This window comes from Channa argus, chromosome 19 (genome assembly GCF_033026475.1).
Source record: "Channa argus isolate prfri chromosome 19, Channa argus male v1.0, whole genome shotgun sequence".
Classification (NCBI taxonomy): Eukaryota; Metazoa; Chordata; class Actinopteri; order Anabantiformes; family Channidae; genus Channa; species Channa argus.
The window spans coordinates 10,953,265-10,967,998 of NC_090215.1; the positions used below are offsets into that span (position 1 = coordinate 10,953,265).

General features: G+C 42.2%; 1 protein-coding gene across 1 annotated transcript; it reads right to left on the reverse strand.

Annotated features, from left to right (window-relative positions):
• Positions 1–2,649: 2,649 nt before the first annotated feature.
• On the reverse strand, positions 2,650–14,136 carry rdh10a (retinol dehydrogenase 10a). The gene is made up of 6 exons (XM_067485334.1): positions 13,479–14,136; positions 12,822–13,057; positions 6,016–6,114; positions 4,942–5,087; positions 4,194–4,325; positions 2,650–4,080 (listed from the first exon to the last, which is right to left on the reverse strand). The coding sequence occupies exons 1-6, from the start codon at positions 13,762–13,764 to the stop codon at positions 3,957–3,959; spliced, it is 1,023 nt and encodes a 340-aa protein (XP_067341435.1). The 5' UTR covers positions 13,765–14,136; the 3' UTR covers positions 2,650–3,956.
• Between the last annotated feature and the right edge of the window lie 598 nt (positions 14,137–14,734).

Here is a 14,734-nt window from a genome sequence, read left to right on the forward strand (position 1 = left end):
AACAAGGAACGTACCACCCAGTACAACAGTGTCTTTTTAATAGTTTCGACAACAATGGATCCCTGTGACACAGAGGCATGAGCTGTAATAGACGTTAGCTCCAAAGGCAGTAAAAAGAAAAATACATACAAAATCACCAGCTTTGTCCTTTAAAAGTTGCTTTGCAACATTTTGCAGGACACCCTGCAGATTTGCCAATATAGTCAAAGTCTCATATGTAGCTGCATGCCCAAAAGTGACTTTCTGAAGACAAAGATGTTGTTCCGTTTCATTTCATTATATGTTAAGGTAAAATATTGTTTCTATTTTTCAAATGGACACTTAATCTTTAACTTTATTACAGTTTTCTGCTGCATTGCTGCATCACCTTTACTTGATTCCTGTATGTAACTCACCTGTGCTGTTCTCCAGCATGGCGACCATCTCTGCACCACCAAAACATCCAGTCTTCAATTTCCCATAATGGGATGAATAAGCGAACAGGACAGCGACTGTCTTAATTTAACGTCACTGACTAATGGACTCAGCTGGCAGCCACATCTGCTAGCCATTGAGGAGGGCCAAAGCTGTTCACACACATTAGCAACAGATCTCAATTCCAGAAGCTTGTTCAGGTAGTGGCAGACCAGCTTGAGGCCGTGTTGGACCCAAGATTAATTACTTTGCTCTGACCAGCCAATATGGGAAGTGCCCAAAATAGAACAAAATCAATGGGACTGCTGAGATTGTTCATGGCGTGCAAAAGTGAAATCCAGAGTCATTGATTTTTCCATCTGAATTATGTCCCATTGACCCTCTTGAAGTCCTCTAAATCCGAGCCTTATTAACAGAAAGATTAATGAATGAGGACAAATTCTATCCGTTGATAAATGTACAGAAGCGATTTAAGCCAAAATCTTAATAGTTTTCTCAGTCCTTGATGAGTCAAACAGATTTGTATGTGTACTTTACCACACCTCAAAAAGGTCTGTTTTACACCGTAGCACCTTTGAGCTCCGTAGAGTCCAAACAGCAGCTGAAAGTGGCTGCACTTGCTGTTGAACGCTGTTTTACACAGAGGGATGGAAGCTGTCAGCACAACTCTTACTCATATTAGAACCAAACTGCCACTGAGCAACTTTATCCAGCCCTGATTAGTCACAGCACAGTAACACTGCAGGCTGCAGGCTGAAGCTCACAGCTCCACGCATCACTGTAATGCATTAAGGACGATGAACAATCAAACTATCTGGAGGATTGGTGTAGTCTCTGTTACTTGCCGGATAATCAATTTGTTCTGTGGAGAGATGAGTGTCTCCTATCTCACAGATACGTGTGTGTGTGTGTGTGTGGGGGGGGGGAATTCAACAGCTTAAAGATTTTTGAAGGTAAAACTTTATTAGATCTGGGAATTAGATCAATTCCAACACGTATCATCCGTGAAGAAGTCTGCTTATTTGAGACATGTCTGAATCAGCATTTAAAATCTTGGAGCTCTGCGTTTGCTGTGTTTGGGCTGTAGGACTGACCTTGTACTCACTGGAGTAAAGGCAGTGGTAGGTGAAGGTCTGAGATCAGACAAGACATGGCAAAGGCCAGACACCAAAAACACTGAGTTTTTTTACATTTAAATGATCAATTCCCTTGTATATTTAGGAAGCTTCTTGAATAAATAAATAGGCTCTGCAAAAATATGTTTCACTTAATGTTACATCACATGGATGTTTGACCACTTCAATGTACTGGTTGTTTCACATTTACCTACAGAAGCCATTTTCCTAAAATATCAATTTTACCTTTGTAAGAGAACAAGATTTGCAATCAATTGTGCTTAAAGAACTTTACAGTAAAGTTTGACACATCATGTGTCCAGCTGTCACATTAACAATATTTGGATATTCATATGTTGTAGTCTTTTTAATGACAAGTTCACAGTACAATCAGCTCAGCAGATTGAGCATGTGAATCCACATCTAGCTCATGACATCTTATTGTGATACTTCGCTGGCACCAATTAGGAAATGTAGCTTTTTTGTTCTTGCTTTTCTTTGAGGAAGTAAAAGGTCAGGGTCAGCTACATAACAACTCCAGTAGAAAAGGGAGGAATTTCATTGTTGTTGCTCCCAGATTTTTCAGCAGTGCAGACAGTTGCCAGAACAGTTAACCCATGAAGTGCCTGCCATGTAGGCCACCAAAGCTCTGACTTATTCTTGTACTATATTTAGTAGAATGAAATAAAATTAACAGCTGACTCACTGTTAACTCAGAACATGACAGTTTTTGTATCCGCTTTCCTTCTTAGTGGGTTGTGTGTGACACCTCACTCTGAGTATGCATGATTATTACAAGCATTTGGGTGATCTTTTCTTTCAAAAGGTCACATCTGCTTGTTGTGTACATACAGTATAGTATTTACTTACAAATTACTCATGTCTTCATCTGCCAACACCCATATCTAAAGGGCAGTCATCTGACTCAGTGTGGCTCAATGCAGGAGTGATATAGGTGACAGTGATATAGGTCAAAACAGATGAATGGGCGGGTCATCAGCAATGTGTCCATTTTAATTTTGAAGATTACGAGAAAGTGTGGCTGTACAGGCAGGAGGAGAGGCTAAACTCCAGTTGAGAATTCACATGCTGGCAATCAAAGTAAAAATGACAGACCATGTAATAATCTAAATCACTTTATTAATTTAAGTTAGGTATAGACGCTAAACACTGGAACCACATTTGCTCTGCTATGGAGCAGTCTTCAGAAAAAAAAAAAAGTTATACTGTCAAAAAAAAAAAAAAGGCAAAAAATGAAGAGGTAGAGAATTTAGGCTCATTACTGACACTGAAGGAATGATGCCTATTGGAATGTAGTTGAAATTCAAAAACTCATCCCAAAGTTATATAAAATATTTATCTATCAAATATGGTGGAGAGTCATTTTGGGATACTGGGGTATTCACAACATTCAAACATTTACATTTCACTTTAACTGGACATAGTGGACAGTGGACAGGACAGTTAAAGTGTTACTTTAGAAAGAGTGATAGGAAGATATTGTCTTTAATACATTTCTGTCACACGTCATTATTGGGATTGCTGTCACCTGCAGTTACAGCTTTTTTTTTTCTCCATAACAAATAATATTGGTAACATAAATTTACAATATCAACACATCCAATCTTGTAATGTGAGAAATAAAAAATGCACTTCCTGTTGGTTTCTCCCAAAGCAGTACATTCTGAAAGTGTCACAATCTTAGTTCAACCCAGGACATTGACTCCCTTCCTCACTTTCATTACGAGACATGGTTGAGCCCCATTAAAGTGGAAATATTTAAGTCAGCCACAATCTGGCCAGTAAATGTCTCATTTAGAATGTGCATTAGAAACATATGCTACATGTTTGTGGCACAAATATGGCAAAATGTAATTACTGTAACATTTTTATCTTACTTTACTATTGAAAAATTACCCCAAGCTTTAATCAGAGCTGTGTTAACCAATGCAAACCAATTTCCTGATTGAAAAGAGCCTCTTATGGGAGAGCTGGCAGACAAAGAAAAAAATAAAATAAAATCTGAAATTACAGTGCATGTCTACAAAAACAAAATAAAAAGTGGAAAAATAGTCTTACTGTTTGTACAGTAACATACTGTATATTTTCACAATGACACTAAGGCTGGTGACTACAATATGTAAATATAATTTGATACCTTTTCTGTATGATTTCAAAACTAGTGACACAGTATATAGATTTTTTTTAACAAACTTAAAAAAAGACAAAAACAAAGTCAAATAAATCCTTGTGTAGTACACAGCTTTCCTTGTTCCAGAGGAACAATATGGTAAACCTTTGCATTTGCTCAATGCAAGTGCACCAGTCTAAAGTCAGTCTTGTTTTCTTTCTTCCCCATTTTAATTCTCAGTGGTTGTTTCCTCATGCTTGCAGGTATAACCCTGTTCATGGTGCAATGAGTGTCCCCTAGATTCCATTTTTTGCCTCATTGTTGTTCATGGCCTCCTTTCTTTGAGCTAGGAAGGGATACATACACTTGTCTGCACCTAGGAACCGGTACATGCACACTATGGCCTCAAAGGGGAGGATGCTGCAAAGAGAAAGAAGATCAACTACTCCAGTACAGTTTACAGAGTTCCCATTGATCATTGAGGGGGTTCATGTACAGGGTGTAATATTCTTACGAGAGAAGAGACTGCTCACCTTTTCATAAAGTTAACCATGTAGACAATCCGAGGTGTACAGATCATGGGCTGGTCAGTGAGGATGGCTCTCATGGCCTGTTTCACACAGAACTCTGGCTTCAAGGGAGGCAGAAAAGGCTCAATCTCCTTCCTGGTGAGTACAATACCCATTTGGTTACATTTGGCAGCTGAAAAGTCAGAAACACTAAATGCACCTTGATTAAAGCTGGTTAAACTTTGTTAGAAAAGCCATTTTATAATGAGATCAAGGAGAAGAAAGCAGGCTGAGAGCTAATTTACTTTTAATTTACTTTTATTAGTTCAATGTTGAAATCCACCTTAAAGTAGCAATAATTACATTAGATTATAGTCAAACTAAGAATAAAGGCGGTAAACAGTTCTTGTACACAGTAATAGTGATTGCTACAAAGTGAAGCCAAAGGACATGCCACCTGTTAACTGTAACCATGAAACAAAGGACTGCAGCAGCAGAGGGCAGGGGCTCAGCCCAGGTGCACCTGGTGGTGAGGTTTTCCCTGGGAAAGTCGCCCTCTATGTTTAAATAGAGTGCCTACTAATACAAGTGACTTTATAATGTGCGCAACAAAACACAACCCGTCAGCTGCTGCTTTGAAGTTCAACAAGTGTTTGTGATGCAATTTTATGTGGTAAAAATGACAGAAGACCAACTCATGCCAGGTGCTACTTTTCTGTTTAAGTGATGCACTAGCAAACAGTTACATTGTCCAGTGTGCACTGAAGCTAACCTTATCCTGCAGCCTTTGAACATTCCCGTGTCGACTAGGTAAGGGCACACCAGAGTCATGTTGATGCCATCCTTCTCAGAGGCCTTCAGCTCATGGCTCAGTGACTCGTGGAAACCAATGGCACCAAACTTACTGGCGCAATAATCCTAAGAGAATAAAGAGAGAACAGGTTAGCACTGTAAAGCTCTGTCCCTGCCCACACCCAGGGACCAAAGAGAACATTCTCAAACATGCCTCTCAGGCACAGCGGTCCCCCCTTGCTGTTAATGATACAGCCACAAAACCAGAGCGAGCCTGGCCGCTGTTCTATGGTTTCATTATCATTCTTCTCCTGTGCATCAGGAGACTTCTCGACACGGAGGGAAGGTTTTGATGTGCTTCGCCATAGGAGTTTACATAAATAAAAAGGGCCACAGCAAGTGGATAAGGAGATTTGATTGTGCCCATATTATAGGTAAAGGTTTGATCTCTAAAATCACATTGAACACATTTGCAGGAAGCACAATAGGCTAAAAACATGGTTCACTAATGAACTGATGAATAATTGTACAATAAAAGCTATAAAACAAGGGCAAAGAACTATTAGAACATCATTCTTGATCTAACTAGATCAAATTTTCAACATCTAAGGACAATCAGTTAACTTCCTTTGTGTATTTGCATATAAATATGTGTAATATGCATTGAATGACAAAAAGAAACATTTGGGAAGAAGAAAAAAAAACTATAGGAAGGAAAACCAAAAGTGTATGTTGCCGTGAGCGGAATACTAAGCACCACGCTGTTCACAGCACTGATGAAGATGTCTCTGTCTCTTGTGGAGCTGTCATCTTATTTTGGCCTCAGCACCAAAGTCCCCCCACCCAACTGCTGCAGATAGACAAATCTATAAGAGGCTCCCCAATGCTCATCTGTGTCCCTTAATTTAACGGGTTGAAGGACAACTAGAGAAAGGGGGCCTAACCTCCCCCAGCCCAGTGTCATTCCTGGCACGCTGACTGCTTTTGAGAGAATCACTGGTTTTGGATGGTGGGAATGATGGGATGTGCATGTGTTGTTGTGTATGATACTAACCTCCACTCCAGCTGTGCTGAATAAACCCAGGGAGCTGGCAACTGTTACAATGTGACCATGATTCAGCTCCAGCATCTTGGGGAGAAACGCCTTGGTGGTCTGGGGGAAGAACAGAAAAGCAAAGAAAAAAAAAAAAGGGGGGGGGAGGTTAGTCCACTTGTGCAGTTTGTCTGTGCCAAAGCCCTTTGATCCTCTCTGCCTCCTTCTTGTTTCCCCTCCTCTCCATGGTGATGCAGAGCGAGGCATCAGAATGGGAATTCATAACAGACACACACACAAAAAATGCTGGGCTGAGCACTGGAGTTGCAGCATTTTAATGTAGAACACTACCTATTAAAGTTCAAGTTTTTCTATTGTGGCAGGAGTCAAATATTGGGGAAAGACAAGGCTGAGAGTCTTCTCCTCTACAGGTAATCAGTGACCCATCAGGAATGAAGTGGGTGCTGCCTGCGCAATCAGTTCTTTTCCCACGCAGATCTGGTGCCCATCGTTGGGCCTGCCTCTAAAGAGTTGGTGACAACACCAATGTTCACTCAACACTTCCCTTGATACATTACAGCCTATCATCTACCCGCAGCCGTGCACCCTGCCCAAGCAGCGGCGAGCTGAACAATCGGTAGCAGGACGAGCTCTGAGATGAAAGAGTTTCACCAGAGAGCCACGTGGGAGCCTAGTGGTTCCACTTGGCCCATCCAGTGACACCGAGGTGGTGAGAAAAGGAACACCGGGAGGGAGATTGAAACAAGGAGATTTAACGAACAGTTGATTAACTGAGGGTTCCATTCCACATTCTGTCCGTCTGCTGACTCTGGAGCTGCCCTGGTCACAGCATGAGCCAATGAGCAGGTGTGACATGTGACAGCAGTGATAGGAACTGACCAATCACTCTCCCACTAGGAGGTCTACGAACCACCAGCAGGCCTTTTGTTAGCGGCACTGAGTTGGCTATTCAAGTCAGAAATGCACTGCAAAAGTGAATGACAATAAATGTGGCTGCAACATTTTTTAAAGGGCACTTGGCTTGTCAACAAAGCAGAGAGCACCTTTATATTACAACATGAGAGTCATGATAGTGCTGAAAGAATTAGCTGATAAAATGGTTGTTGTACAAGCAGAGAGTTATTTTAAAAATTTAATTTGAGATACCCAATCACTGATGGATACAGTGGATAAAGTAAACACCTAATTTTTTGTAACCAATTCTGAGACTAGATTTGGCATTTTCATTTCTACTTTGCAATAATGCTGTGTTCATAAATTGAAACCGTTTTATTGGTCGGTACAGTATGTGAGCCTGGTCATATTCAACCTCATCTGTAAACATTTGCTGGAGGGGAGCACGGAGCCAGAGGGAGAATGGTACCAGGTTGTACTGCCATGAAACCACTGGGAAGGGAGGAGAAAACCTTGCTAATAGTGCATCCAGAGATTAACTGCATTGGACTAGCTTATTTCTGCTTCTATGAGAGACTTTAACTCTGTTGTAGATGGTTTTTGTCCTTGTTTTGTAAAGCTAATAAAACTTGTAATAAGTCAATTTTTCACATAGAAAGTTAAGAGGATGACTTCATCTGCTTGGTGCGTGATATAGCCAGGTACAGTATAAATCAACTGACTGAGCTCCAAACATCTGCTCTTTTTCAGGACACAGATTTTCAAGTTGGTGCAATATTCAGCTCATCAAATGATGGGGCCCAATGAGAGGGAGCAAGAAAACATGAGGCCTGGGCAAAAGCTGAGAATGGCTTCTGCGAGCCAGAATGGCAGTGGTTTGGGGGGGGGGGGGGGGGGGGGGGGGAGGTTGCGTGCAAATGCAGCATTAACTCAAGATATGCCCATACCTGACATGAGCCAGTTTCCCACTCCCACAGCAACTTTCAGAGAGCAGGGAATGACTTGATCTGGCACAATACTCGGCAACTACAGCCAGCACTTAGACTCAACTGGACATTTTTGCTGAGTGGTCGGAAAAATAAGGGGAACTGGTGGAATAGAAATGCTGGTTCCTTCAGCTGGAGGACAGGGCTAAACGTGACCAACTGTCCCATCTCTCTCCCACCCTCTTGTGATGTCCCGCTTCTCACTGCAGCTCTGGCATGTGGGTATGACCCGCGCTGACCTCTCCGACACAAAATGTGTGAAGGCAACCAGGGGCTCGTGTCTTACTGAGCTGCCATAATTGGGTCTCAACGCTCCCTTGTTCCACTAAATTACCCACTGACACAGCCAGGCCTCCTTGGCCTATGTGGGGGTACCCTGCCCGCTGCACCCCCTAATTGGTGCATGCCTCCAGGAGTCACACAAGTTTCTTGCAGCTGGGGTGTCAGGCTGCATTAGTGCTAGCGTCTGACCAAGAGGAATATGAACAAAATATTGGCCTTTGCATACGACCAGATGTCTGTTTAATTGGACCGACTTGTTCCTGGACAAGAGAATGGAGAAGAGAAAGTAAAATGCCTGAGTTCAAGCTCTCGTTTGGTCCTACAGCAGTTTGGGGAATTAGAGTGGGTTGAGTTTACTGTTTATAGTTGATACTTGGTGCAAGTTGGTCATGTTGTGGTGCTACAGCTGAATAAACCACAAAAGCCATAATGGTTTTCCATTTATGTATAAAGTAACCACTTTAGGAGTCCAAGGAAGTAGTGGTATCAATTTATTACTCAAAATAATATTAGTTGAAGCCCAAATTCCATCGTTCTAGATATAACAGATATGTGGGGGAAGTCACGGGTAGCTCCTCTGAGGGGTACAGGTGCAAGAGTCCTCAGGAGGGCCCCCTATAAAACCAATCAAGTAGGACCCTTCTGCCTGGCTGCTTCCTTTCTCTGGCTATAGCAGGAATGCAGCCTGCGGAACTTGGCTCCTGTCGCCTGGCATCTTGTCAAGCTGATCCACAGACAAGAAACCAATTGTCAGATAAAGTGGGTCAGCAGCAGCTTACCATTACCCTCTCGCCTTGCCTGCGGATGGGACGGCACTGCCTTCCTTTCCGCTTTGCTTTCTTCTGCTCTTTTCCCGCCATGTCAATGTCGAGCGCTCTGAGCTTTCATGTCGTCGCACAAGAGAGGTAGGATTTCCACAAGCTGCTTATTGTTCATAAACCACCTGTTGGATAACTCGCTCAAGATGCTGAGACAATTTCCTTTCATGTCATTCCACTAGACGTGCTAATCCTCAAACAAACTCTTCTGACACAGTTTTTAGACGTACCACGGCAGGGTATGCAGTCATTGCACTGACGCTAAAACATCACAAACAGCCAGCTGGACTAATTGAAGCGTCATCCAAATTTATCGTGATTACTGCCTGCCTCATCAAAAGAGAGCAAAGGACTGAATCATAACTCTGTGTATGTGAGTGTGTGTGTGTGTGTGAGCAATGGATGAACAGAGCTGGCTTCTGACTCGCATGCAGCTGCACCCACTGCCTCCAAATCAAGTTGGGAGGAGTCAGAGAGGCCTGTGGAAGGAGGACAGCGGAAGCGTGGAGTCTGAGCTGAGTCTGTCTCTGTCTGTCTGTCCTACAAGTGAGAAGTTGCACAAAATAAAAAATCTATTGAAACCCTTTCGATTTGCTACTTCTACACTCTGCTTGAAATAAAAAGCTTTGAAACTGCTGTCATGTTGCTCTATATTTTTATATAATCCAGATTTTAGGCTCCACTGTTGGTATTATCTGTACGCACCATGGATCCGAGAGAAACACAATTTCAGTTCCCTGTATGCATGTACTGTAGATGTGGAAGAACTGACAATAAAGCTTGACTTGACTTGAAACTAGGTGTGCGAGATATTTCTCCAAGTGGCTGGAAACAAGGAGAGGAGGTGGAGAAGTTGTGGGTCGACAATACATGTGATGTTTTTTCCGAATGTACAAAGTTACTATATTTTGCGAAGCAATCACTCTGCATAAGCTGAGATACCTGAACACAAAAAGAAAAAAAGCGCCACCATTCAAGTTTACAGCATAACATGAGTAATGAAAAGCTGAATGGCAGTATCAGAAATTATGAATCAACCAAACTTGTTCCTGTATTGTAAATCAAAACAGAAGTTCTGAATGCCCCCCCCCGAGGTGAAACTGACAGTTTTGTCATTTGTAATATTCCTGTGTCAGCACTGTGTGGAATTCTTTCAAAGCATTTTACCACAAAAAAGAAAGACTCTACATAAAACTGTGCATGACTAGCCCCCAGACAGTATTTGTTGAGTGATAAACCGCAATTTATAAACCCATTGTTCAAAAAGATACAAGCTAAATCAAAGGTTTGTATAACATACCACCTGCATGCAACTATACCATGTTTGTGTAAGACAGAAAAGTAGACAGGCCCCTGTTACTCTAAGCGCTATTCATCTAGCTTGTGTCTTTAATGAACCACATCCTCCATTTTGGTTGTCACCATTCATCAAGTTCCTCTTTCATCTGCTCAAACCCCTATTAAGAATCCAAATCTGCCACCCAACCACTGGATCCTGCCTCCAAATCGTGGACGTAAAAGAACACAGAGGCACATGAATAGTTGAATGGAGCCTCCATTAGGAGGAAATGCACAACCTGTCTGACTGACAACACAAGAAATCTTCACGCTCAATTAGGGAGCTTCAAATCACTGTGGTTTCATGGCATCATTGAGAATGCACATGTCCATAAAAGAAGAGCTGGAGGCCACAGACTGAAATTGAACATCATCCGCTTCACTTGACACATTGCTTAATATATTGTGACAAATACAATCAAAGATGAAATGGTCAATTCAGAGCCATGTAACCAGACGATGGACACTGTCCCAATCTTTGCAATTTACTCCACAGCAGGCCTGTAAACCAATTTGTGCACAGGCATTACAATAGTGCAAAGCAGGCGACAGTAACTAAACTACGCAATAAAGTCTTAATACTGGTTTAGGATTAGAGGAGACTCGATCCCATCAGTACAGGTTCTCTCCTTACAGAATTTTTGATTGCCTTTGCAAACTGCAGCCACTGTCTTTTCCCAGTTCCAAAAAAGCCACACATGACTGTACCCATAACCGGGGGGGGGGGATATCAAACTCGCCTAAAAATAATATTGCATATTATAGTAAGTGTAGTAATATTGTATTACTTTGAGATAAGCAGCTTTCTCATGATACCTTTGTTGCTTCATCGTGGGTGGAGTGAGTGATCTTGTCATTGTGGTAGTTCTATGATTTTGTCAAAAAAACTGGACAGACCGCTGAATCCACTGAAGCAGATACAGTTAACTAGAAAGTTTTGTTGAGACCGACTGTAGTTCAATGCCAATGCCCTTTAGCTGTGAATGTAGCCTATTGTCTTTATACTCATATCCTCATACAAATATCTTTGGTGTCCTGCTCTGTTAAAGATTGGCTGTTAATCAGCTGGTTTGTTTCACTTGAATTGATTCAGCATCCCTTCCACCCAAGGCCACGCTGTTAATCTTTCAACAAAAGTTTTGTGAAAAGGGTAGAAAAATGTTAATACATGGTTCCCCTGTTTTCTTTCTCATTGTAAGTTTATCGTAGAGGCAAAAACATGTTTCAGAAATGAACTGGTCCTGTGTTCATTAGGCCTAGAGATGAAAATGAAAAGACAGCATTATCAAAGCTGACCTTTGGGGATTTGAGGAGATATAGGTCAAAATGAGAAGACAGAGAAAGCAAGAAGGTGATGGAGATGAGAAGAGCAGATAGTGTCCACTGCATCCAGGAGAGGATTAAAATTATATCCCTGTGCTGTTAAATATGAAAACTTACTGACCTGATCACATTAGACTATGTAGAGTAATTACCAGGTATTACAGCAGAACTTACTCTGAATTACAAAATACAAACCTAGCATAATCACAATTGTTTTACAAATAATGTTTATTACACTGTGGAAGGTGAGATAAGTGAGGCGTCATGTGGAAAGGGCCTGGCAGTGAAAACACTGGGAGAGAGAAATTAACAGAAAGACACACTCACACACGAGGAAGCAGGTTATATGGATTTTTCATTGCAACATTTAACTTGATCTTAATGAATTACTGCTTGACAGATAATTTAATTAGTACATGGAGATCAGAGGACTATTTTTTCAAGCTCAGATTTTGGACCCGTGTATTTCTAAAACCCTGTGCATGGCCATGAACACTAACAGGCAGTTAAAACACCTGCCCTGTTTAACACAGCTGCAGTTTGTTTATTTAAAGTGCAACACGTTCACTCCATCAAGTCCACGTAGCCTTTTAGATTAGTATTCACACTGAAAGGTCCAAGGAATAGAGCCAGAGTAAAATATGATATACAACAAATCACCGCCTGCCAACAAAATGTGGCGAGCTGATCTGAGACTGATCCAACACGCAGAACAGAATCCCCTGATTCCAGCGCGCTAGTCAGATTTGTGCACAAGAAAGGATAGGAGAGCGCTGACATAGCATGGGGATCATCGGTGATTGGGGCTGCAAAAGAGCAGCAAAAGCAAGGCTTAAGAAGCTCAACCTGTGACTTTGCTCTGGCAGAAGATAAGCAGAGCTGAAATCGACACATGCAAGGCAACCATTTGTGGAAACACACACTTAAACCTTGAGTTTGGCTCACAGAAGGATAAGATAAGATGTATATTGGAGCAGAAACATGCTTGTGAACCAGGCATCACAGTAAATAATCTGTTAACACTGTGTTCAAGGAAAGGCAGAGATATAGATTTTAATTAAAACGTACAGTTTAGGTAATCTTTTTTTTTTTTTTTTTTTTTTGTATTTTAAGCGTTATTTATTGGGCTACGTTGACAAGATTAATTGCCTGTGCATCAACTCACCCAGAAGTGTGCATGGCAGTTGACCACCATGGTGCGCTCGATCAGCTCATCAGGACACTCCAGAAGGTGATGGCCAGAAACAACACCGGCATTATTGATCAGTATGTCCACCTCCCCCACCTCTCGACGCACCTTCTCAGCTGTAGAATACACACTCTCCCGCTTTCCAACATCACACACATAGGTGTAGACCTGTGGCTGGAAAGGCGGGACTTCCTCTACCCCTCCAACAGGTCCTGAAAGGGGGGAATAAAAAGAGAGATAGGAACAGAGATTTTTAAAATGAATGAAAGAGTTCTGTTTTTCAGGCGTCCAGTTATTGTAACTAAACATTCTGAATTACTGCGCGTTATTAGATTACAAAAGATACATTCCTAATTTTGTGTGTGGGGGGAAACTACTTTTAGAATTTAAATGATTTAAAACTGTAAGACTGAGCACATTTCTCTGTAAGGGCAGGGAGTAGCAACCATGTGTATTGTCATATGAAACATTTCCGTGAGTGTAAACTGCACTGTCTATGAAAGAGAAAAAACAAATAAAAAAACAAATAAAAGGTTCTTGAAACAGAATTTGCCACTGCAGGAACAAATCCACTAAACACAACAAGCCTAAAACCTGTTGACAACCTACTTGCGCCATAGAAAGCAGACTTACCGTCTTTGGTTAGATCAGTGTCCAGTTCGTGGTATATCTGCCGAACCATCTCCGCAGTTTCCTCGTTGCTTTGGCTGTTTATGTCCCATAACACCAGGATCGCTCGTCTCCGAGCGAACTCCTTGGCAAAGAGACGCCCGAGGCCGCTTCCAGCGCCGGTGATCACGCACACCTGTCCCGCCACGCTCTTTTCCTTGGGTCGTACAACCCATTTAGCCCCGGCCGTCACAAAAGCCCAGAGCACCTTCAGAATAACCACGAAGAACTCCGCAATGATAATCATCATCTTCTCCAAGCTTTCCAACTACTACACTAAAATGAGCAGCGGAAGACGCGCAGGGAAGGTTTCCCTCTGGCAACCTGTTTGCAGCTGATAAGTAGCGTTACGCCGACAAACTTAGACACAGTGCAGGCAGGAAGTGCCAACAAACACTCAAAAGTGGCGAGAAAAAAAGGCAAATAGGAGCGCAACGTCTGAGCGATAAGGGAGTTCACATGCGGCTTCGCCAGAGTCCCGTTGCCACTAAAAAATACGGTCGCACTGCGTTCTGGACAGATACCGTGACTCGAGCCTCCCACTTCCTCTGCTGCTCCTGCACTCATCTCATCCTCAGCCGCATCTCACTCCGCTATTTATTCAGTCCACCCATCAGCTTAAGACTCTGGCTCCAATAGGACAGAGTCTTAAGCGCCTGTCAGAGTGAAGCGCCAGGTCCATACACTACGTGTGTGTGCGTGTGCATGATGTAACCTCATAGACGCAACAAAACACTTCGTCGCGATGGTTTTCCCCCTGATCACTATGTCAAAGGAAGATCCCCTTTCTTCATTATTTCAAGTATTTATATAGAGAATGTCACATTAACCTTTTTCTAAACCCTTAATTCCTGGTTATGAATAATACTGTGATTAAGATTTTCAGAGCATATCAAACAATTAGACTGTCGAGGAGGGTCCTGTCATCCAGGTCAATGTCCGTCCTGCACTGAACAGGACAGGTTTAATAGCTACTGCACTTCATTCATAAGTATTCTAAGAAATATTCTCTACGTATTCTAAGAAATATCAACACAGATGGGCAAATGCCTCGTTATTCAGGAAGATGTGATAGCAAATGCCCTAGATGGACAGCAGACACAAGTGGCAACAACGGGCACAGCTGGGGGGCTGTACAATCGCACGTTTCCAGTCCTGCACCTATGAAGTCTTCTTACGGGGAACACTGTGTTAGATGTTCCTGCTGTAAACACGTGTGC